Source organism: Eptatretus burgeri, chromosome 15 (genome assembly GCF_056783735.1).
Source record: "Eptatretus burgeri isolate ZD-2024b chromosome 15, Ebu_testis_v1, whole genome shotgun sequence".
NCBI classification, from domain to species: Eukaryota; Metazoa; Chordata; class Myxini; order Myxiniformes; family Myxinidae; genus Eptatretus; species Eptatretus burgeri.
This window is the reverse complement of record NC_140975.1, coordinates 55,325,815-55,350,814: the sequence shown is the minus strand read 5'-3', so window position 1 is coordinate 55,350,814 and position 25,000 is coordinate 55,325,815. Positions and strand designations below refer to the sequence as shown.

At 49.4% G+C, this 25,000-nt stretch overlaps 1 protein-coding gene across 1 annotated transcript in view; it reads right to left on the bottom strand.

Moving 5' to 3' along the window:
• Positions 1-25,000, bottom strand: part of LOC147012211 (sodium/potassium-transporting ATPase subunit beta-3-like) — a 44,182-nt gene that overhangs the window by 7,233 nt on the left and 11,949 nt on the right. Inside the window, exons 6-7 of the mRNA XM_085856370.1 lie at positions 12,069-12,128; positions 5,856-5,942 (exon numbers count right to left, since the gene is read on the bottom strand). Of these exons, the coding sequence (XP_085712496.1) occupies positions 5,856-5,942; positions 12,069-12,128 (147 nt within the window). The remainder of the gene's footprint in view (positions 1-5,855; positions 5,943-12,068; positions 12,129-25,000) is intronic.

Here is a 25,000-nt window from a genome sequence, read left to right as displayed (position 1 = left end):
GTAGATAGCATGGGTTTTAAATGCTCCTGCTGGTTTTATATGGAACCCACGTTGCCTTCCCTTCCCATCACGTGGCCTTCCCTTCCCATCACATGGCCTTCCCTTCCCATTACGCGGCCTTCCCTTTCCATCATGCAGCCTTGCCATCCCATCATGTGGCTTTCCCTTCCCCTCCCCTCATGCTGCCTTCCCCGCCCCTCGTGCTGCCTTCCCCTCGCCTCGTGCTGCCTTCCCCTCCCCTCGTGCTGCCTTTGGGCTTTCTTACCATCCCCTCCCCTTGTTCTGCCTTCCCCATCTCTCCCCCTCATGCTGCCTTCTCTTCCATTCCCCTCCCCTCCCTCCCCTCGTGCAGCCTTCCCCTCCCCTCCCAATGCCTCCCCCTCTCCTTGTGCTGCCTTTCTTTCACTTCATACCACCTTCCCTTCCCCTCAGGCTGCCTTCCCTCCCCTCGTGCTGCATTGCCTTCCCCTCCCCTTGTGATGCCTTCCACTCCCCTCCCATTGTGCTGCCTACCCCTCCCCTCCTGCTGCCTTCCCCTCCCCTCGTGCTGCATTGCCTTCCCCTCCCCTTGTGCTGCCTTCCACTCCCCTCCCATTGTGCTGCCTTCCCCTCCCCTCATGCTGCCTTCCCCTCCCCTCATGCCACCTTTTCCTCCCCTCCCCTTGTGCTGCCTTCCACTCCCCTCCCATTGTGCTGCCTTCCCCTCCCCTCATGCTGTCTTCCCCTCTCCTCCCCTCATGCTGCCTTCCCCTCTCCTTGTGCTGCCTTGCCTTCCCCTCCCCTCCCTTCTTGCTGCCTTGCCTTCCCCTCCCCTCAAGCCACCTTTCCTTCCCCTCAGACTGCCTTCCCTTCCCCTCCCCTTACACTTCTCAAACCCCCTCCCCTCTCCACCCCAAGGACGTCTCTAAGCGGTCTCAGCATGCTGTATTAACGTACCCTATTTGTTCAATCCTGTACCCCCCCCCCTTTTCTCCACAAGTCCCATGAGCAACTATCGAAACAAAGGCCTTCAATATCATTTAAATCCTATGCGATGATGTTGAGTCTACGGGCCTATCACTTCACTATCACCCACAGGTCGGTACTCTGTCTTCTTCCACCTAATTTCTGGACTTGCACCCTCTGCCCTCTTCGTGCTTTGTTCCCCTCAGGTATCTGCAGGAACCATGCAGTACACCAGCAACCCCGTCCTACTCAAACTGTCTAAATCCAGATTCACTGCTCACCTCCACTGATTTATACCTTCTTCCCTGCCTGTGGAACCACCTCCCACACTCTCTTCAATATCATTCTTCCCTCCAGGTTTTAAAGACAGCTGTTCACCACCATCTCAAGTCATCCCCCATCCAAAATCATGATATATTCTGCACTAGTTAAACTACCCCGCACCCCTCCCAAAAATTTGCTGATATATCCATATTGTGCACCCTTTGCGTTCTCCCTTAAACCTCATCATTACCTGCATCCCTTGTTTGTCCATCTCTGTCTACTTTCTCCCTCTGACTTGCTGTTGGTGTTTTCCCCTTTCTCCTGCTTTTCCCTTGTTATGTCATGTTATGATTTCGTTTTGTTTCATATATCTTCCACGAGCCTTGAGCACGTATATTAAAACAAACAAGTGAAATCCTTCAATACAGCGCGTGTGGTGAAGCAAATGAGTACACAAATGTTAAAATATGCAATTTATGCTTTTTCAGTTGAAAAACAATTAAAAAGTGTACTTCATATTTGAAATGTAAAAATCTTGTTATTATTGTGATAAGCACCTTTATATATAGAACATGAATGAAATCATTCGATACAGCGTGGCAGGGGGCCGCAAAAGAATAATGGCATAAGAAGAACTTAGCTTTCAGCGTTCGGCGATTGGCGCGAAATGTGATGGTGGGCGGAAATGACGTCTTTCGGCGCGAAATGCGATGGTGGGCGGAAATGACGTCTTTCGGCGCGAAATGCGATGGTGGGCGGAAATGACGTCTTTCGGCGCGAAGTGCGATGGTGGGCGGAAATGACGTCTTTCGGCGCGAAATGCGATGGTGGGCGGAAATGACATCTTTCGGCGCGAAATGCGATGGTGGGCGGAAATGACATCTTTCGGCGCGAAACGCGATGGTGGGTGGAAATGACGTCTTTTGGCGCGAAATGCGATGGTGAGCGTCTTTCGGTCGTTCGTACATGAGAGTGGCACGTTTCTTGCTTTTTTTCCGTCTTGCAATAAATTCAATGGTTTTCACATATATAACACGTTAGTTTCACAAATTTTCATTGAAATACTCGGGTATTTCTGTTAATTGTTGCCATTTAGGTCTAGGTTACGCACTGCATCTACCGGACGGCCGTCATTGGCTGTCACAGGCACGTGGGGGAGGGGGGGGGACATCGGGACACCGGAGAAGTGGTAGACACCGGGGACATTTCAAACTCGGTGCAATTGTATACAGCGCACGCGCTGTATACAATTGCCCAAAGAATTTAATGTGATAATTTCAAAATCAGCATTGTGAATAACCAAGGATCGGATAGGAGTTTTATTTTTCCCAAAGTCAGCAATAATTTCCTTTGTCTTTGCTATGTTGGGTTCGAGATTGTTTTGAGAACACCACTTGACAAGTTTTTTGACTTGATTACGGTAATCACTTCCATCACCGTTGAGAATCAGGCCAGCAATGGTCATGTCATCTGCATAATTTCACTATCAGTCAGCTATCAGATGATGCAACACAATCATGAGTGAACAATGAATATAAATAACATCGGGGAGAGAGCACAGCCCCGAGGTACTCCGGTGTTCAAGGTAATTAGTCTGATGAGGAATTTTCAAACCAATTTTGACCACATGTGGTCTGTCTGAAAGAAAATCCAAAATCCAGTTACAAATCAAACCATGAAGACCAAGTGCATGAAGTTTGTGTTTGTGAGCTGAAATGGTATTTAAAGCGGAACTCCAATCAAAGAAAAGTCATTTAGCATCGATAGACATACATTTGCTAGAATCTAGATCACTGTTATTCATTGCACGGACCGTGAGTCACTGGCGGCCCCTGGTCGCCTAAAGTGTGGCCTCTGACGTGAGGCCGATAATACACAAATATGAAAACACCCCATCATAATCCACAATAAATATGCTATCAAATTGACCCAATGGTGTCAAATGAGTGTTCAAATCGAAGCATAAAAGTAACAACTACATCAGTAGATGGTAGTATCCTAACAATTATTCTTGCAGTCCAGTTAACCACAACGAAGGGTACAAGGAAGCAGGGCCTAATCACAGCCATTTTGGAGTCTTACTGGTGGTGTGGCGGCTCCCACACTGATGTCTTATCAGCAAAAGTGGCCCCTTTCGAAAAAAAATAGTGAAGATCACTGACTATATCATCAACAGCATCATCAATTGAATGATTACAGCAATAGGCAAACTGCTAAGGGTCAAGGGAAGCCGGAAGCACAGATTTCAGGTCGTATAAGACTAGACGTTCGAAAGATTTCATTATGATGGAAGTGAGCACGACTTCTTCTTCTTCCTTCTTCCTCTTTCGGCTTGCTCCCGTTAGGGGTCGCCACAGCGGATCAACCGTCTCCATTTCGCTCTATCCTCCACATCTTCCATTGACACTCCAACCACCCGCATGTCCGCCCTCACCGTATCCATGAACCTCTTCTTTGGCCTTCCTCTTCTCCTCCTGCCTGGCGGCTCCATCTTCAACATCCTTCTCCCGATATACTCCGCTTCCCTCCTGTGCACATGTCCAAACCATCTCAATCTCGCCTCTCTCACTTTGTCTCCAAACCGTCCTACCTGCGCTGTCCCTCTAATATACTCATTTCTTATCCTATCCATCCTCGTCACTCCCAACGAGAATCGCAGCATTTTTAACTCTGCCACCTTCAGCTCCGCTTCCTGTCTTTTTGTTAGTGCCACCGCCTCCAAACCATACAACATAGCTGGTCTCACTACCGTTAGGAAGTGAGCACGACTAGTCTATAATAATTTAGGGAACTCACTGGGGAACACTTTGGCACAGCCATACATGGCAAGTTGGAGGTGACAAAAAAACGGGTTGGTGGGAATCAAAACCGAATTATTTATTTATTAGATGCGATCGGAAGTGATGCTGCGTGTGGAGTCCTGAAGGATGGTGATGTGGCTTTCGGTGAGAGAAAGATCATGACGTCACACAGCCAATTGACTCGAGGGATACATTGCATATCGTCAAAAGGTCGCTGGAGGGGTGCGTGTGTGTGTGTGTGTGTGTGTGTGTGTGTGTGTGTGTGTTCCATGACCAATCAGCCTGGAGAGCACTTTCCAAGTGGCTTAAGCACTCAAGCAAGTACTCCAACGAAACGCCAGCTGTTTGGTAACTGAACAGACCCGGGGTGTGTTCCATTATCAATAAGCTTGCTCTCGCTTGCCAAAGCCAGCCGTTCCTTATCAACAGTGTCGACTGAAATGCCTATGCACAGGGATATTTTTTTCAAAACATTGACCTTAACGGCCCATGCTTTATGGGCTTTTTCAAAATGTGGAAAATTTTACATACAGCATCTTTATTTTTCTGAATTTTAATTTTAATATCCGTCGGCCCTCTTGTGCATATTGTAAGAAATATATGACCCTGTAGTGACTCATTAATTTTTCTTTACTCATTAATTCATTTGTTTTATTTTGCAAATATTTGTAATAAAGCAAACATGTGAACTGTAGTAGCCAATCAGTTGCATCCTTCCAGAGAGCCAATCAACGGCAGGGGATGCTGGAAGGCAAGCACAAACGTGGAGAACTCGTCATCATGACATGTTAGAAGCTGGCAAGCTTTTACATGTGAACCTTTTCTCATCGCTATTCACTCGTCACACAACACGTCAATATTTAATAGTGACTTTTGTTCAAAATTACCAAGACTATCGAGCGAAGTGGATTTCGTTTGTTTGGCTAAACAACCATGAGGACAATGAACAAGTCTCTTCAGCTTGCCATTTCGACGCCATTTTATTGCCGCAGCGGCTCAACACCAATAAATCCTTCCTTTTGCACCAACCGCCGGAGAGATGACGAAGGAGTAATCATCAGCCGGACTTCATATTCAACAACATCATTGCATTTTAAATATGAGGGAGATTTCTTTTGTTTTGGTTTAAGCATCATCATCATCATAACCAGCATTCTGAAAGGAATAATCACCACAATCCCGATGATACTGCAGCCAATGGAAGTACAATGAGAATCTGTCTTCTGGAGACATGTGAGACGCTTCCTGGTGGTTCGTTGGTGTGGATAAGATGAATATATGTGTGGGATGTGGATAACTCTCCAATTTAAGCTGGACATCAAGATCATTGAAATAATTGCTATAGCGCTTGTACGTACATGTGAACATATTAAAACTAGAACGGCACTTGGTCGAGCGTGTACCTCTGCCAGGCTGAATAGTTTACGTTTTGTATCCCACTGGTAGGCCAAATCTGCATCCCTTCCTTAACCAAAAATGTAATCGGCTTGTTCTTGCTACCGACCCAACACATCCATCAACTTTCATCAGAATCCGTCCAGAACTATTTGAGATATTTTTCTATATATCGTATTTGGCCCAATCACTCAGTGATTAAGAATCACTTAAAAATTTTAGCATCCAGATCGGGATCTTCACCGAAATCGAATCGATCGCACCTGTTACACACCCAACGTGTCCACCACATTCCGTTTGAATTTTGAGATATCCTGCTCACAGACAGACAAATAAACAGACAGATAGGAGTGAAAACATAACCTCCATCCACCTTCGGTGGTGTAGGTAATACCGACAGTTTATGAGTGATTAAATAAATAAGCATTGTTGGTTTCCCAGATTACTTACATGCGCCATCTTTCCATAATACGGGAAGTACATGGGATCAAAAATTGCACTTGGGGGAAAGAAATGGATGGAGTGGATCAATGTTCCCTGCAAAAAGAATCAAAATAGAATCAAACGTCAGAACACACCAGTACTTGAAACACTTGTGATCAATAAGTACGTTTGGTGACAGCAATATCAACACCGGGCTCACATAAAATCTGGTCCACCTTTCTCCTCCATGTTGTTATCGTGACTATTTCCTCATTAGTTTAATCTCATACCTGGAATGGCATTTTTTGAAGGGCACACTTGAAGATAAAAATGGTGTGCTCTGTCTATATACATCCAAACTATTACTACAGTCTGGCAGAACCCCTCACTAATCTACATGACCTTGTACTGTATTTGGCAGCAAGGTTCAAAAGAATATGGATGGATTAGAGCATTCTCTAAAATAGGGGGGAAAGGGGAAAACAGGGGGGAGAAACATAAGGTTCAGGTGATTTGTGACATAAAATAATTGGAGAGAAACAAGAGAGTGTAAACAAGAGCATGTACTTCTCAAAGTACTTCATTATGACCAATATTAGGAACTGAATTAAGGGGATTATTTAAAATATTTTTTGAAAAACCATGACATGTATGCTCCATGATGACATACAGGTACTAAAGGGGTATCAAAGGACATTCAAAGCAAACGCATTAGAAGTTGATGATGTTCTACTACTATTACCACTGCAACTCCCTTTAGTTGTTATCTCCATTTGCAGTGGGTTTCAGGAGTTGGGAGGAAGTTCTCCCAGAACTCAAAATCCCCACCTCCTATTTTTTGGTAAAGGATCATGATTCATGAACCAAACTGTGAAACTTCGTTCTCATCGTGTCGTTCCAAGGGCTCTTTAAGGAATTTTCACTGAACCTCTGACAGTCTCCACTTGTGGCTCCTTTGGAGTGTTATTTCCAGGAACAATTTTTAAGTACTCAGTAAGGCCTGAGTTATTTTATAACTTGGTTTACAGATCCGCCGACGGTGTATTTGCCAAAACGAATTATAAATACAAAACACATTTTTAGGCTTTTATATTCACTAGCCGAAACCCCGTCACAGACGGATTCCGTTCATTCAAAAACCCTCACCAGCTCACCCACACTCGAGGGACATGGACTGGACAGGGCGTGCTTGCCCCCGCCTACTCATCCCCCGCCCCTGCCCCATTCCTCCCCACCTCCCACCCCGCCTTCAATTTGCTTACCCCCACCCAAAGATTTAATTACCCTGGCCCCACCCCTGCCTCTTCACTCCCCCCGTCTCTTGATTCCACGCCCCCTGTCCACCCCCTCACACTCAACTCCGCCTAATTCACCCCAGCCCCCACCCACTCATCCCCTGCCCCATTTCCCCCGTCTCCCGCTTTCAATTTGCTTACCCCCCCCCAAAGATTTGCTTACCTTGCCCCCTGCCTCTTCACTCCCTGCCCCCGTCTCTTCATCCCCCGCCCCCTCCTCTTCACTCCGCGCCACTGTCTCAACAAAAAGTGTTTATTCTGCTTCAGAGTTGAAAGTTGACAATTGCCACTATGTGCGATGCACTCTTACAGGTACGAAGGTTCTTTCAGTCCAGGTCACAATACCGAGAAAAACGTGACGCGACCGCTGGAAGGAGCACAAAATTGGTCCTTCAGTATTAATATCTATACGGTATATTAATACTGAAGGACCAATTTTGTGCTCCTCCTATCGGTCGCGTCACGTTTTTCTCGGTACTGTGACATGGACTGAAAGAAACTTCGTACCTGTAAGAGTGGATCACACATAGTGGCAAGAGTCACCTTTCTACTCTGAAGCAGAATAAACACTTTTCGTTGAGACGGGGGCGAGGAGTGAAGAGACGGGGGCGGGGGATGAAGAGACGGGGGGAGGGAGTGAAGAGGTGGGGGTGGGGCCGGAGGAATTAAATTTTTGGGCGGGGGTAAGCAAATTGAAGGCGAGGGGGGGGAATGGGGCAGGGGCGGGTGATGAGTAGGCGGGGGCAAGTACGCCTTGTCCAGTCCATGTCCCTCGAGTGTGGGTGAGCTGGTGAGGGTGGTTGAATGAACGGAATCCGTCTGTATCGGGGTTTCAGCCAGTATCGATAAATTTTCCGCCGAAGGTGCAAAAGTTTCAAAACCCGAACTGTAAACGTCAGCATTTATTTTCAAAATATAATTTCACGCGTGCGCACCAAAATGCCGAGTCCCCTTTAACCAAACTGCGCAGTAGTCTTCGGTCATGGCGTCTGAGCAGTGGTTCAGATTGACTTTGGTTTCTGGGGTGAAAGTGATTGTTAAGAAATATGTCAGCGGTATAAATTTGAGTGACTGTATTGGTGATTTAATCACGCAACATCTTGACGACGAATATTCTGGCTTAACTATTGCATCAATTCAGTGCAGCAGCAGGGATGATTCGCAGGCTACTCTCGATCGTGACGATTTTGTTTCCGTCGAAAGTTGTACACCGCTGTTCGTATCGAAATATTTCGGTGCCAAGTACGTCAGTTTCCCTGCGAGATGCTGATATTCAGCCTTCGACGGACCAGAAATCAGCCTATGATGTGCTCATGGGGATGGGGAGACGGTACGATCAGATGCCCGCTGAAAAGTAAGAGCTGGTTATGGCTCTGATCGACCGTTTTGAGCGTGTAGACTCCTAGTAGACACCTTTTTTAAAAATCATATCCAGCACTATGCACTGGTGTGCACGCACACATCTACGACTTGGACAGTAATTTTCTCAGCATTGTTTCCATTTGTTTGATGATCCAACAGGTTTCTATAAGAAAAACATGCCAGACTATATTGTAAAAACAAGTTTTAATCCTTCTTTATTGTTTTTCACATCAGATGATCGTGAACATGGGCATCCTGCATTTGAATGGTCTTCCATCTTCAATGTCTTCTTAGATCCTCCTGATCCGGGGTTTATATTTATTTTCCCCCCACCTACCCTTGTCTTTTCAATGGAACATCCGAAAAAAAAATCATAAAAATATATAATTTCCAAAAATTGAAATTATATTTATATTTATATTTCGACCGACCAACCCTACATTTTAGCTGAAGAACTGTGTAAACCAAGTTATAAAATAACTAAGGCCTAAGGGTTTTCTTAATCATTCCTGAAACTCCAACTATCATTGGTATCATTTCATCTTTTTCAATTTCCACATCCTCTTGACCTCATTTTTCAGATCCTTGTATTTGGTCATTTTTCTGATTTCTGCAGAATTTAGTTGGCCAAAGTCATTGGGAACTGAAACCTCGATCAACAATGCTGACTTTTCCTTTTTGTGTTTGATCATCATGTCCGGACGCAATGCTTTGTTTGAAATGTTCAGACTTGTTGGAATCATCTTGCCATATGTGAGCATTATATGATCATTTTCAAGGATCGGATTTGGTTTGCGTTTCCATGATTCTTCTGGGACTGGGATGTTAAAATGTTTACAGATGTGCCAGTGGATTACTCTACAGATGCTGTCATGTCTTTCTGTGTACAGCTGTTCCGACATGAGTTTTTTACATCCCAAAAGGAGGTGACTCGTACTTTCTGTTTCTTCCACACAAAACCTACATTTGTCCGATTGGCTCAATCCCGCCATTTTCTTAAAGGCATTCGTGTAATGTCCTTGGTCTTCGGCATTGATGATGACTCGTTCTCCATCGCAACTAATTTGACCTCTTGTTAACCATTCCAAAGAGCCTTCCTTGTTGATCCCTGTCCTGTCGAGCTCTTTTTGAAATATTTTGTACTCTTTTGTCATTCTCCCATTTGTCAGAGTATATCTGTTGATATTTCTTTTTGTAGTTTTCCTTTGTTCTCTTTGCAATCATTGGGGCTGTTTGTTTCTGTTTCGTTTTCCTGTGTAGTATCCATCACTTGCATCTGTTTTTGGAAGTTTGTTGCTAAATGGATTAAGGATCCCTTTTCTGGTTTATTGTTTTCTTGCTCATGTACAAATATCATCCGGTAGTCTGTTGAGCTTTTCATATACTCCGCTAGTCCGACACACGATGTTCTGTGCACTTGGTTAAGCTTCATCAGACCGCCTCCTCCCTCTCGCCTCGGTAAGTACATCCTCTGTATGCATTGGTTTTTGTAGAATATTTTGTGAATAGTTAGAAGTTTCCTTCTTTTGGTGTCTAGCTTGCTGATCTCCAATTGTGGCCAGTTTAAAATTGCACAGCTTTGTTGGCATACCGCACTGCAAGTTGGTTTATAGCTTTGGTTTTGTTTCTTGGAGAGAGGGATGACTTCAGAATTCATCTTATTCTGCGTAGGTACTGTCTGCTGATTATTTTTTATGCATTGTTTTGTGTAGTACCTGGGGGGCCTTCTTCTATTCATTGGTATTTGTGGGATGCTTCGCTTTCTAGTTCCTGTATTGTTGTGCTTTCATCCATTGAGATGTGTTATATTGTTATATTGTTTTTATGTGTACTATGTTTTATTTATAATACATATGTTATATTGTTTTTATGTGTACAAATGTGCATTTGGTACATTTGTCAAGCCCAAACTCCATTCGGATGTCCTCCGAGTACTGCTTTACTGGTTTCATTTGATCTGCCAATTTCTTATCATTTGGGGTAAAGAGATGTACACTAGATGTGTCACCTTTCTTGTTTCTTTGGTCATATTTCTGTTGCATGTCAAATTGTATCTGTGTCCTTGTTCGTTGATGAGGTTACTCAGTGGGTCCAGAGTGAGACAAAAAGGAGTAGGGGGGGGAGGCTCTCACCTTGTAAGATACCATGTCGTATCTTTACACCTGGGATTTCAATCATTCCTTCCACATAAGGTGGTATCATTATGAGGTCAGCTGTAACTTGTTCACTCTTCGTGAATGACATTGTGGGATCTCTAACATCCACAAACTACTGCGAGCAGATGCGACGCAGCTTAACGTCTATCTGAGGGATGATGCACTTTGTGTGATACAATGGCCTGCCTGTGAAGCACCAACATGAATGTTTACAGTCGTGTCAAGAATCGAACCCATAAATGGACAGCTTAAATGTACGTGCGCTGCTACCTCTGCGCCATTCTGTCAAATCGAGAGGGCAATAAATAGGGAAAACAATTGATTGTCACCTGTAATGAAATATGCCGCACATTATTTGGAAGCCTGCATGGTTATCAAGAAAACGTGAGATCATCAACAAATTATCAAGAAAACAACTGCCATTGGTTTCAACAACATGTATATTGTCGCATCAATGTTGTCTGCTAATGCTTCCCCGCTGTGCCGAAGCAATATGTTTCACGAATGGCAGGATTAAAGGAAACCGTGCTCAAGCGGAACACGTTGATTCCCTGGTGGAGATCTATATGCCACCGGTCTCTTAAAATGAGCATGTTTTACCAATGTATAAATCCATCAGGGATTTACCAAATGCCAAAATGGCTCATGCACAATCTGTGTCAAGCTTCTTTTGACTGATCACGTGTTAGTCAGCTTCTCAACCTATTTGTCATATTTCTCACAAAACCCTGATGTTGTTTTCAGTTTCCCCTGGGTTGATCTAAACGTCTATAATTTGGGTCAGATGATGAATTTGCTTTACCACAAGTCAGACGACTTAGAAATCAAGATGATCCAAAGGTAGATAATTTGGGCAGCTTGTCCCCTTGGCCTACTTCTGAATGATCGGTGGCTAACGTATCTTTTCCGCATTATGATGTGAAACGCTCCCCCACCCCCTCCCCTTTCCCTCAACTCTAGGATTCAAAAAAAAAACATTCCACAGGTCACCACTACTCCCACATAGTCAACAACATCCCTCCTCCTCCCCCTAACACCCACATCCATAATCGCCTAACCACCTCCTCAACCCAATGCAATCCCCCAAACAAATTCGTAAATGCCCTTCTCCCAACATACACAACACAAAATCAACTCTCTGTACATAAATGAGAGTGCACCTCCTTGCATTGCGCTGTGGTGTCCACCCATCCCTCCAACACTACACGGGATTCACTTCGGGTTGGAAAACCCACTATACTCACACTGCAACACTGATTCACACACCACAGGACTCCTACTCTACATCTGCCCTGCATTCACTCAACACAGACAATCCTTTAACATTACTAACACAAAAGATCTCTGGGAGTGACTGGTTGACGTTTTTGGATACCGTAGGTCCATCGGCTTTGCAACCACGTGGTACCAAGGCTACAACAACGCACCTTTTTTTGACACTGCAACCTTGGTGGAGATTCCTCAGTTCCAGGAAGGTGGCCAATTACCTGGCAAAATAAATACAAGAAATTATTGCAACTTTTTCTTCCAAATAAACAAGGAAATATCCAAGGAGCCATTTGTTTGATCATGTCTCAAACATATCTCATCACCCCCCCCCCCCCTCCCCATATCCACATTGTAGATTTTCCACCTTATTCAAGTAGTGCTAATTATAGAGCTACCCCAAGGAAGGAATTTAGCCAGAGAAACCACCACTTAATCACCAGTTATTTTAAAAACATATTGTTACGAATTTCGCCCGCCCGGCGTGCGATCGGCCACGTAACTCGAATCGCGACGCATCGCCCACCGGAACGGACAATTCAGTCGTGGCCCTCCTGGAACTACCGCCAGGAGCTAGTCACGGGTGGGAGTTTAACCTCACCACAACCCAGTCCGCATTCTACCCGCGCGAAATATGATGAATCGCCGAATGTCGATATACCTAAGTACCCGCGCGGGTAGCGTACCGAGGAGTTTTACCACGCCGCAGGTCGACTCCGGACATGAACCGTTTAAGCGGCTTGTTCCGTGCTGCAGGGATAATCGAGCGGAGTTATCGTCAAACTCGACGGTTCAGATTATTTATTGGATGTCCACACCCACTACCAATCCCTTACGTGATGCAAGATGGAACTTTCAAACAAAGGAAAGGACGCAACGAAAGGGAAACAGTTCAACAAGCAAGCCATTTATTTCACACACACACACACACACACACACACACACACACACACACACACACACACACACACACACACACACACACACACACACACACACACACACACACACACACACACACACACACACACACACACACACACACACGGCAAGCCCGTATTCACAGCCATACAGAAATGCACATATAACAGTCAAAGCAAGAACAATACGCAGAGGTAAAACCGAATAACGCAATGTACAAGCACTTATACGGGTTTACTTAATAGACTGGCGCCACACACACACAAACACACACACACACTTACACCAAAAGCAAAGAAAATACAAGCCACGCTCACAGGGAAGGAGGCAGACAGGTCCGTGGACGAAATGAACGTGGGACCTGGGTGATCGGCCAGGTCCACGAGACCGAAGGGGTCTTACCCGCGCCCTCATGGCGCGATGGTGGGCTAGCCGCAATGTCCGCGTAACGTGCCTGACTCCATGCCCCTGGTAAGGTCGGTGAGCTCCTCCAGGCGTGCGTTGCGCAGGCACGTGTTGGTCGGTCGACACCACGGTTGGGGTGGGGAGCGGACGGGGTTACCGGCGCTATCTCAGCGCGGATGTGGGGGGCGGGATTGTTGATGCTCGGGGTCGGGAGATGGGAATGGCGGATGCTCCGTCTCGCTAGCGGGGTCCCGGGACCGCACCTGACTCCGGCGAACTCTCGCCCCTGAGCCCTCTTCCGCGTCCCTGCTTCACTCCGCGACTCTTCCCTCGACCTCCACTCCGAGCTCCGTCCCCTTCGCCGTCCGATCCCCGCAAACACACGCCTCAGACTCCACAGCTTCCGACCAACGCCACTTTCTGCACCCTTTTCTGCACCACTCTTCACACGTTTCTTCACCCCTTTCTGCACACACGAGCTGCGTTGTTCTCGCGTCTTTATAGACCAGGGGAGGAGCTTGTATGCAGATTCGCGGATCAAAAACGCGCTTGGAGGCGGGGCCACACCGCCCGACGCTCGCCCATTGGATGGAGAAAAAAGGGCGTGAGCCTCTCCTGATCCGTTTTCCTCTCCAAAAAGGAACGCATTCAGAGCGGGTTCGGAGGCGGGGCCATGCCACCCGATGCTCAGTCATTGGATGGAAGAAAAGGGGCGTGAGGCCTTCGTGATCCGTTTTCCTCTCCGAAAAGGAACGCATGTGCACCCGTGGCTTGCTGCGTTCGGTCAGAATCACCGAACGGGCCCTGGACAGCACGACATTCAGTGTTGACTGGTGGTGTGGTTGATGGTTGTGGAATGAGAAAGGCGAAGGTGGTGGGGGGTTTGCTTGTTGGCGGGCATCGTTTGGGAATTGCGGTGAAGCGATGTTTGCGGGATGGAGTTGTGGAGGTAAAGAGGCGAAGGTGGTGGTGTTTGAGTTGTTGGCGGCTTAATGGTCCAAAATAACGATAGAGAAAGAAAAATGGCTAACTCAAAGCATCGCAGCCCGGATGAATCACACATATTCCCCCTACACAACAGGTGTGGACTAACTACACATGAACTTAGCATCATAACTGATCTAAGGACCCCTTATGGTGTATTGCGAATTTCCACAGCTGTAACACTACCGCCTCCCCTTTTTACAGACTCGTCCCGAGTCGTCGAATTTTCGTGTGCCATCATGTGTAGTTCTCCCCTAGTACGTTTTACCTTCGGATCCCTGAGTGCGACATTCATGGTATTTGTGTCCCCAAAATAAATAACCTACGGGCTGAGTAACTAACTAAACAAACCCACTCATACAGACGACTTAAATAAATTGCCAGCGCTAAGACACACATGCCGGGGGCGCACTCATTTGTACAGTACATCTTAACTTACAAATCTTACACTAAACCATGGCCCAGGATCAATGGACTCTGCAAAGAGAAAAGCAGTTAGCAGGGAGCCAGGCTGCTCACATGCAGTCTCTGGCTCATGCAATGCAGGTGACAGGGAACGTGGCCAGCTGCACACACGCAGTCCAAGGCCTCCCCCTTTTAACATGGACGCAGTGAATATAACGGCGCATGAGCTGTGCAAACGCAGTCTCCGTGCCAGCTTAAGTGGCACACGCAATGAACGCAACGGCGCATGAGCTGCGCAACGCAGTCTCCGTGCCAGCTCAAGTGGCAGACACAATGAACACAATGGATGGATGGATGGATGGATGGACGCAAACACGGTGCACGGGCCGCCAATGCAGGCCCGTGTTGCAGCTGCCAACAGGGCAGTCCTCGCAAACTGCGCAACGATCCTGGCGCACATGGCAATGAACAAGGGGGGAGGGGGGAATGCAAAACAGAACGGGGGCAAAATGAAACAAGGGCAGCAGGCATGGATGGCAAAGGTGGACAGGCAAAGCATGGCATAACAAGGCCGCTGTAGCAAATGCAGCCGGCAGTGAAGCTGACCGGAACAGGCCTTGAAGTAAAACAGCCGGCAGACGGTCGAGCGGCACAGGCCTTGAAGCAAACAGCCATCAGACGATCCGACCCGCAAAGGCCTTGCAGCAAACAGCCAGCCGATGAAGTTGGCCAGCCTCTTGCCTTGAAATGGAGGTCAGTGGAGGGAGTGCGGTGGTGCTGGCCACTCGGAAGGCGGGCTTGGACCTACCTACTGTCTCCCTCCCAACCAATCGCCTTTGCCTGTCTCTGTCCATACCCACCCCCTTAATTCGTAAAACCCAATTTAGCCCCCACTTATTTTTTGTTGTTTATATTTTTACTTTCTCTTCCCCACTACTATAACTCGTCCCCTAACTCCCTTTTTCGTCTTTGTTCGGCTAACCTATCCTGTCACATAGCCTACTCCCAACCCCTACGTTCTCTTCACAGAGGGGAATAAGGGAGAGCTAAGCATCCTGTGTCAAGGCCCAACTCAAGCCTCATGATGGCCTCCTCGGAGTTCAGCGATCTTTACCCAAAGTGGGTCCAGCGGCCCACAACGAGAGCGAAGGGATGGATAGTGCGGAGGGGTACACTTCCTAATCTACCCTAACCATTAACTTTTAATTGACCCCGGGGCTTTCAACAAGTGCCTCTCGCTTAAACTATTGGTTCCAACAACCAAGATTCCCGTCGCCCGTGTTGGTGCCCTTACAATTTTGGGTCTTGCCCCCCAATTTTCCTTCGTGCCCTTGCACGGTTTCCTGGCTGGGACGTGTGGCTCCCTTGGCAGGAACTACCCTCTGCCGATTCCCCAACGATGGCACCCCCAGGCACTACACTGCCTCCGAGCCTACCAGCTCCCTAAACACTGGGGAGTGCCCTCCATGGTGACTCCCCTGAAACACTCACGTGGCAGGCTGGCTTCCCGGCCCCTTTCCGAGGGTCACCCGTGCCCACGACACTGCCCACACGGCTAATGGCACCCCGGGCGCCTGCATCATGTAGGCGCACACGTGCCCACTACGCTATCCCGGCCCCCCATGGGCCCTTCGCCTACCACGGCCGACTAGCCCAGTGCCCAGGGTACCCACTCAGCGATACTCACCTTTCGCAGCCACGCTCCCAGCCCGTCAACAGGGCTCCTGCACCCCTCCAAACGGGTATCGAGCCTACTTTCCCACCAACAACAAAACGACCTCCATTTTGTAAATTTGACTAACCTACTAACTCACCTTACTCTGTCCCCGGGGCGCCTTGGGCGGGAGTCACTCCTCCCCCCAATCACTCATCGCACCATGCATTCCACAATCACTCCATTCAAACAGACCCGCTGGCCTTACTCACTCAACATGTACCTTTTCCATTCCTCAACTCACACTTCGCTGAACTCTGCCATCCTGCTCACTTCATCCCCTAACTACCTCATGCTCCCTCGTCATCCCTTGCACTACACCACGTTCCTTTTAACACTACGTAGCTAAGCTACGTCCCCACTACACATGCACAGTCTGTCACTGTCCTCAGAATCCTCCATTCACAGGGGGGATTTCCATCCCTCTCTACTGGGCTCGTGAACTCGTTGCAAGGCTCTGCGAGCCTTGCGCCTCTGCGGGAGTGGCTGTTCCAGCACAGACTCCTCTGGCAAGACATATCCATGAGGGCGTAAGGTCGCCCAAATAAGGTCTCAGGCGGTCCGCGTGGACTATCCGGGGAAGGGCCCGTGGTCCCATTTTAATTTTCAGGACCACGTCACTGATTTGCGCCAGGATGACCCCCGGGCCCTGCCAAGGTGAGGTTAGTTTTGGGCATCTGCCCTTCCTCCGCCGGGGGTTGAAGAACCAAATCTTCGCCCCCGGTGGGTACTTGCTCACCTGGCTCTGGTGGTCGTACCTGCGCTTCATCTTTATGCCCGCCTGTTAGAGCTGGTGGCATGCGAAGGCATGGACCTTCTCCATGCCTTCCTCCAACCGATGGGCATAGCCCTCCCCCGGGGCCTATCAAGACGCTCAGGCGTCGGACCGCACAACAAATCGACGGGGCTTCTCAGCTCCCGTCCGTAGATCAACAGCGCCGGACTACAAGCGGTAGACCCGTGCTGAGACGCGCGATAGGCCATCAGGAGGTACGGGAGATGTTCGTCCCAGTCCTCCTGGTTAGTGGCGGTGAAGAGGGCCAACTGTTGGACCAGGGTCCTGTTGAACCTCTCCACCATGGCATCAGACTGTGGTCTCAGGGGCGTTGTCCATGTCTTTCGAATTTCCAGGAGCCTGCACACCTCTTTTAGTAATTCGCTCTCAAAATTTCGTCCCTGATCCGTGTGCAGCTCCTGTGAAATCCCATACCGACATGCAAACCCTTCCACGAAGGCCTTTGCCACGACCCCAGCTTCCTGGTTGGGAAGGGCAAAGGCCTCCGGCCATTTGGTGAAGTAGTCCATAATCACAAGGATGTACTTATTCCCTTGGCGAGTGGGGGGCAGTGGTCCTAGAATGTCCATAGCCACTCGCTCAAGGGGGGCCCCAACCTGATGTAGTTGGAGTGGGGCCCTCATCCTCCGTGGGGGTCCCTTTTTGGCAATACAGGCGTCGCATGCTCGACACCAGTTCTGTACATCGCGCCCCATGTTAACCCAATAGAACCGCCGGCGGACCCGAGATTTTGTTTTGGTCCTGCCCAAAAGGCCGCCGGCGCGGGTACCGTGCACCTGTTTCAAAATCTGGGTCTTAAACCCATCAGGGACTATCACCAGCCAAGAAGTTTGTTCTGAAGGAATCTCCACCCACTTGCGATATAAGATGTTGTCCCTCATTTTGAGGGTCCTCCACTGAGCCCAGTATGCTTTTGTTCGCGCTCCAAGTGGGGTGATCTCCTCCCCACTGGGCCTCCTGTCTTCCTGGACCCATTTGTACACTGGCCCTTTCACGGGGTCTTCCCGCTGGGCCGTGCTCCATGCCAACTCGCCAAATTCCTCCCCCGCGGTTAGTGGCAAAGTTGGGCCTACCACCCGGGCCGCACGGACTGGGAGTTTCGGGGAGGTGTCTGCCAATTGGTACCTCTCCTCATGTCTCGTGCAATATCTGCAGTTTTCTCTCAGACAGGGGTGTCGAGAGAGCGCATCGGCATTCCCATGAGCCTTACCGGCTCTATGGGCCACACTAAAATCGTACTGCTGCAACTTTTCCAACCACCTTGCAATCTGGCCCTCCGGTTCCTTGAACCGTAAGAGCCATTGCAAGGAGGAATAGTCAGTTCGAAACAAAAATTTCCTCCCGTACAAGTACGGGTGGAAATGGCTCACCGCAGACAGCATAGCCAATAGTTCCTTGCGAGTTACGCAATAATTTCGTTCGGGCCTACTCATGGCCCGACTGTAATACGCGATCACTCTTTCCACGCCCCCCTGTGTCTGAGACAAGACTGCTCCCAATCCTTCCTGGCTTGCATCCGTGTCCAGGGTAAACATCCCGTCATTGGTGGGGTAAGCTAAAATGGGTGTGGGTGTCAAACACCCCTTTAATTTGAGGAAGGCCTCCTGGCATTCCCCTGTCCAATTAAATCTCAACCCCTTCTCCGTCAACCGATGAAGGGGCCTGGCTATCTCCACAAAGTTTGCCACGAAGCGCCGGTAGTAGGAGCAAAGTCCCAAAAAGCCCCATACCTGTTTGACAGTTGTAGGTGCGGGCCACTCCTCTACTGCTGTAATTTTTCCGGGGTCGGTCTTCACCCCCCCCCCCCACCGCGGCCTATCACGTGTCCGAGATAGGTCACCTCTGTCGCGAACAAAGTGCATTTCTCCGGGCTCAATTTTAGCCCTGCCTGCCTGAGGCACCCAAACACCTGGTCCAAATTGGCGATCTCCTGGGTGAATGTTTTAGTGTGTACCAGGACGTCATCCAGATACACCAGGCATGATTGCATGGCATGCCGCCTAGCACACGCTCCATCAGTTTCTCAAAGGTGGCGGGGGCGTTACACAAACCGAACGGCATCACAGTGAACTGATACAGTCCCTTCCCTGTGGAAAATGCCGTTTTCTCCTTCCCCGTCTTATCCATCTCCACCTGCCAATACCCACTCTTGAGGTCCAAAGTTGAAAACCATTTAGAGCCTGAAACGGCGTTGAGGGTATCGTCAATTCTCGGCAGGGGATAGGAGTCCTTGAGTGTCACGTTGTTCAGCTGGCGATAGTCCACTCAGAAACGCATGGTCCCATCCTTCTCTTTTGACCAACACAACCGGTGACATCCAAGGACTTCCCGAGGGCTCAATGACACCTGCATTGAGCATCTTTTCAACCTGTTCATCAGCCTCCTCTCTCTTGCTCCATGGGAGCCTTTGAGCAGGCTGACGGACAGGCCGGACCCCATCGGTGTGGATCTGATGTTGCACCAGGCCCGTACGTCCAATAGCCTCGGGTGACAAGGAGAAGATTCCCATGTGTCGGTCGACCAGCTTGTATAAGGCCTCCCGCTGGGCATCCTCCAAATCTACACTACTCTGATTTACCATCTCGCAAATGGGACCGGGCCAATTCCTAATAAAGTCTGGAGACTCCCTCTTGGGCCGGTCCGGCTCGACGTTATCGTCCCTCAGCTCTGCGACTTCTATTACTGGGGTGCAATCCGCCACCTTCGTGCCCCGCCTGATAGTGCGTGGTTCCGTGCTAACGTTTATTACCTGAACGGGTGCAATAGGCCCGTCGGTATTTACCAGGGTACGGCCCACGACTAAACCCGGGGTTGATTGCCCTGCCGGTAGTTCTGCCAGGCCGGAGGAGCCCTGCCACGTTGGGTGTGCTCGCCACCTGGCCGGGACCACCGCCTCGGCACCCGGGGGAATGACCACGGAGTCGGGAGCCTCCAGCTCCACTCTCTCATCCATGCTCACACCCCCTAACGGTAATTCCTCACCACCCAACTGCATGACCCCCCGGCCCAAGTCGATCTTACAACCACCGGCTGTTAGCACATCCAACCCTATTAGACATGGGTCGCACACCTTCGCCACCCAAACCTCTATCCTCGTTTTCACGGTGCCCAATTTAAAGGACACGAAACCACGTCCTATGATGGGGGCTGTTGTCCCGGTAGCTAGCTGCAAACTATGGTTTTGCAGACGGTGGATCTCATCCCAACTGTCCACACTCGAATCAAGGAACACAGGGCTGATGATCGTGGCGCTTGCTCCTGTGTCCACAATGGCGTCTACCCCTACGCCGGCAAATTTGCACCGAATCGTTAAGCTACCATTTCCAATTTGGCCACAATTGATGACCTGTCGCAGTTCTGAGGGCTCTTCTCTGTCTGAATCTGCCGAACATGGCCCTACATGTTCGGCACTTCTTAGTTTCCCGGGGACTGGTGGGGGGGGGGGTGATGGTTGGGCCTGGCTATCCCTATTGGCCCGGGCGGAGTTGGTGGTCTGGGGGGCTGTGGCTCTTCCCTTTGCGGGGACCTTTCCCTGCGCGGGGCGTTACACTCCCTTTGCAGGTGGTCCCTCGCGCCACAATTATAACACCTCCTCTGGTAAGGTGTTTGCCTCCGGTACGCCGAATTATACCCCCTCCGTTCCGAATTGGGGTACCCCCTGATGGCCCATCCCTCGCCCTTCCTGGGCCCGACCGCCTCGGTCCAGATCTTGCCAACCGGTTATCAACCGCGTTCTGGACCATCTTCTCGATGCTGGCCCGGTCGCCCATGGTAGCCACCCTGGCTTCCCTCGCATCGTCGTTCACGGGGCCCACCTGCCGGACTGCTACCACAAGCCGCCCAGCCCCTCCCAACGGCGTTCTGGCTGCCTCCCAGCAGGCGGCAGTATCAGCCGCCTTCTGGAGGTTGTCCGGGCACCATACGGTCAGCAATGCCCCAGCATCGGTGCCCCCTATCGCTCGGAGAAAAAGGTCCAGGGCAATTTCCTCCAGGTACTCCGGCGGCATGTTGGCGTGCACGATCCCCACCAAACGGCGAATGTCGTGTGCCAATTCTCCCAGTGGTTCCTGGGAGCGTCGTTTGCGTCCGTTGAGCTGAGCTTTAACAAGCTCGCTCTGCTGGTCCATGCCAAATCGTTTTTTTAGGGCCGAATGGAGATCCTCCAGGGTCACCCCTCGCTGGGTACCGTGGTCAGGACCTCCAAGGCCATGCCACGCAGGGCAGCTGTGAGCTGTGCCATGCCCTGCACCTCGTTCCAGCCATTGCCTCTGGCCACACACTGGAACTGGGCCATATACGCCCTCAAGTCCGTCTTGCCATCGTACAGGGCTAGCGGCACCCTTGGTCCTTTTGAGGTCCCCCCCCCCCTCCAGTTCCCGAGGGACTCCTGGAGGGCTGTACCTCCCAGATCTCAACGGCGCCTCACTCCCGCAGCGTCCGAGCCATTTGCCCGGGGAATCTACCACCCCTGTCCGTGTCTGTCAGTGCCCTGCGTCGTACTCTCTCAAGCCATTGGACTCACACTCTGCACACCCACCGGAACAGTCATACTGGGTGCCCGCATTAGGCCAAAAGACCCCGCGGCCTCTACCCTCCCCAAGCTTGGCATGCACACTCCCGCGTCGCGCAACCCTCCTACTCCGCCCTGTGACACTGGCCCCACCTGGGCACGATCCGCCTCGAGGGGGCATATCCTCCCCCCCCTGTTCCCGAAGGACACCCTGCTTCTCACCCTGGCTCTCCACACACCTCACCAGCCTCCTCTCCATATCCTCTATTTTCCCCTCCATTACTTCATTTAATTCTTCCCTTATTGTCTCTAGCGATAGTTTTCCGAGCTCCTCTTTACCTGTGCCACCTCTGTTTGTCTTGGATATTTCCTCCCCCGTCATCCTAAACCCCTCTTTCGTCTCGCCCTCTTGTTTTTCTATCCGTTTCCCCAGTTCCACTGTCTTTTCTTCGGCTTTCAGCTCCATTTCCATTACAATTTCCTCATGTCTCTTTCGACATTCGTCCCCCATGGCCTCTAGTCCCTTCTGCGTCTCCACTTTACCTCCTGCCGCAGGTTTTCCACTCTTTCTGTCATTTCTTGATGTCTTTTCTCACAGTCCCTCTTCACGGCTCCCAATCCCTTGTTTATTTTCCCTGTTCTCCCTCGAACTCTTTTATCGCCGTCGCGTTCTATTTTATTTCCTCTTTTAGTTGGTTTTGTCCTTTTACTTATCCCATTTCCTTTGCGACTGTCACCATTTTTTCTTTTACGTCTTCCTCGCCTCGCATTCTACCCGCGCGAAATAGGGTGAATCGCCGAATGTCGATATACCTAAGTACCCGCGCGGGTAGCGTACCGAGGAGTTGTACTCCGCCGCAGGTCGACTCAGGACACGAACCGCTTAAGCGGCTCGTTCCGTGCTGCAGGGATAACCGAGCGGAGTTATCGTCGACCTCGACGGTTCAGATTATTTATTGGGTGTCTACACCCACTACCAATCCCTTACGTGATGCAAGATGGAACTTTCAAACAAAGGAAAGGACGCAACAAAACGGGAAACAGTTCAACAAGCAAGCACTTTATTACACACACACACACACACACACACACACACACACACACACACACACACACACACACACACACACACACACACACACACACACACACACACACACACACACACACACACACACACACACACACACACACACACACGGCAAGCACGTATTCACAGCCATACAAAAAAAATGCACATATAACAGTCAAAGCAAGAACAATACGCAGAGTTAAAACCGAATAACGCAATGTACAAGCACTTATACGGGTTTACTTAATAGACTGGCGCCACACACACATTTACACCAAAAGCAAAGAAAATACAAGCCACCCTCACAGGCAAGGAGGCAGACAGGTCCGTGGACCAAATGAACGTGGGACCTGGGTGATCGGCCAGGTCCACGAGACCGAAGGGGTCTTACCCGTGCCCTCGTGGCACGATGTCGGGCTAGCCGCAACGTCCGCGTAACGTGCCTGACTCCGTGCCCCTGATATGGTCGGTGAGCTCCTTCAGGCGTGCGTCGCGCAGGCACGTGTTGGTCGGTCGACACCACGGTTGGGGCGGGGAGCGGACGGGGTTACTGGCACTATCTCAGCGCGGATGGGGGGAGGGGGGATTGTTGATGCTTGGGGTCGGGAGAGGGGAATGGCGGGGTCCCGGGACCGCACCTGACTCCGGCGAACTCTCGCCCCTGAGCCCTCTTCCACATCCCTGCTTCACTCCGCGACTCGTCCCTCGTTCATCAAGCGCATCGGGCTGACGTTGTCATGGATATTAAAAATTACAACCGGTTTTGCTGTGAAATTCAATCTTTGCCCGACAGTCCGTCACACCACGTGATCGGATTGCTTTTTTTTTGTTAATAATTAAAACACAAGATGATTAAAAAAAAAATGAAGGTGAAAACATGAGGTAAGGCCAAAGTCACATTTGGCTCGGTGCCCGGAGGGTCGACAAAATGTATGGAACTCGCAATTATAAAGCGGCCGCAGTATTTCCACGGTCACACAATGTAGCAGTCACACATGTTTTTATTTTTCGGGTAGCCGCACGGCGTGTTTATAAATTGTGGAGACCGAAAACGTGGGGTTGCCGTAATTTTTTGGGGGTTGGGAAAATTCATTTTTCATGAAGAAGAGCTTACGGCAGCCGCTCGGAAAATGCAAGCCCACCGTACGCCCTAAGTACGGTCGACGTGGAACACATCTACGTCATAGCTTGGCTTGTCTAATTGCTACGGCGAGCATAGAAATGAAAAAAGTTATAACTCCGCAGTTATAATTCCACGGCGCCCCGACGGCTTGTAAAATATAGCCAAACGGCGTAGGGCCTCCCTAAGGCCACCTCAGTTTCTCTGCGGCCGCCGCACGTTTCTGTCAATTCAGAGGGCGTACGGCCGCCGTATCCTCGCCGTAGAGCAAATGTGACTGAGTACTTCCACCGACGAACTGAATGAACAAAGCGCGAAGATGCGGCTCGAGCATGTGGGGGAGACACGTGAACAAACATGAACGCTACGTTTTGTTCAGTTTTTTTAAAATGTATTGGGTTTTTAGGGCAAAACTTTCTCGAAAAAATTGTTCGGATTCCAATTTGTTCAAACAGCTTGGCCGTTCTGATTATGGGGGACCACGGTATATTATAGTTATAGTATATTCAGTTATATATACTGGTATATTTTTATTTCATTAAAAAGTAGAACGGGCACTCATAGAGCGCATACGTTCGCCGCCACTGCTTTTTTTGTTCTTGGTATGAGTGTGGGGAACTGGTTTCATATGAATGGTCTTATGACACAAACCACATATCTATAATGTCATGACCCCCCCCCCGACTTTCGGGGGCTACGGACTAAACAACAATCAACTCACGTCGTTTTGGCGAGTCTTCACTCGCAAGCTTGGTGAATACGTTTCAACAAGAGAAGGTAATCTCGTTTGATGCTGGTTTCATGCAAATCGAATAAGAATTGACTGAGTTATGCCGAAAACCACATATTTTCAAGGGCGTGACCTCCCCCCCCCGACATTTTACCCCAACCGGTGACATGTGTTATGATGTCATTGTGTCACAAGATTGGGCATTAAATTCTGAACATTTTGATGCTGGGTTCATGTAAAGCGGACAAGAATTGACCGCGTTGTGACAAAAACCGCATATTTTTCAAGGTCGTGACCCCCCTGACCTTTGACCCCTAACCGGTAACAAGAGTATGGGCGTCATTGTGTCATATTGCATATCACAAGATGAGGCGTTGAATTCTGAACATTTTGGCGTTAGTTGCATGTAAATTGAATAAAAATTGACCGTGTTATC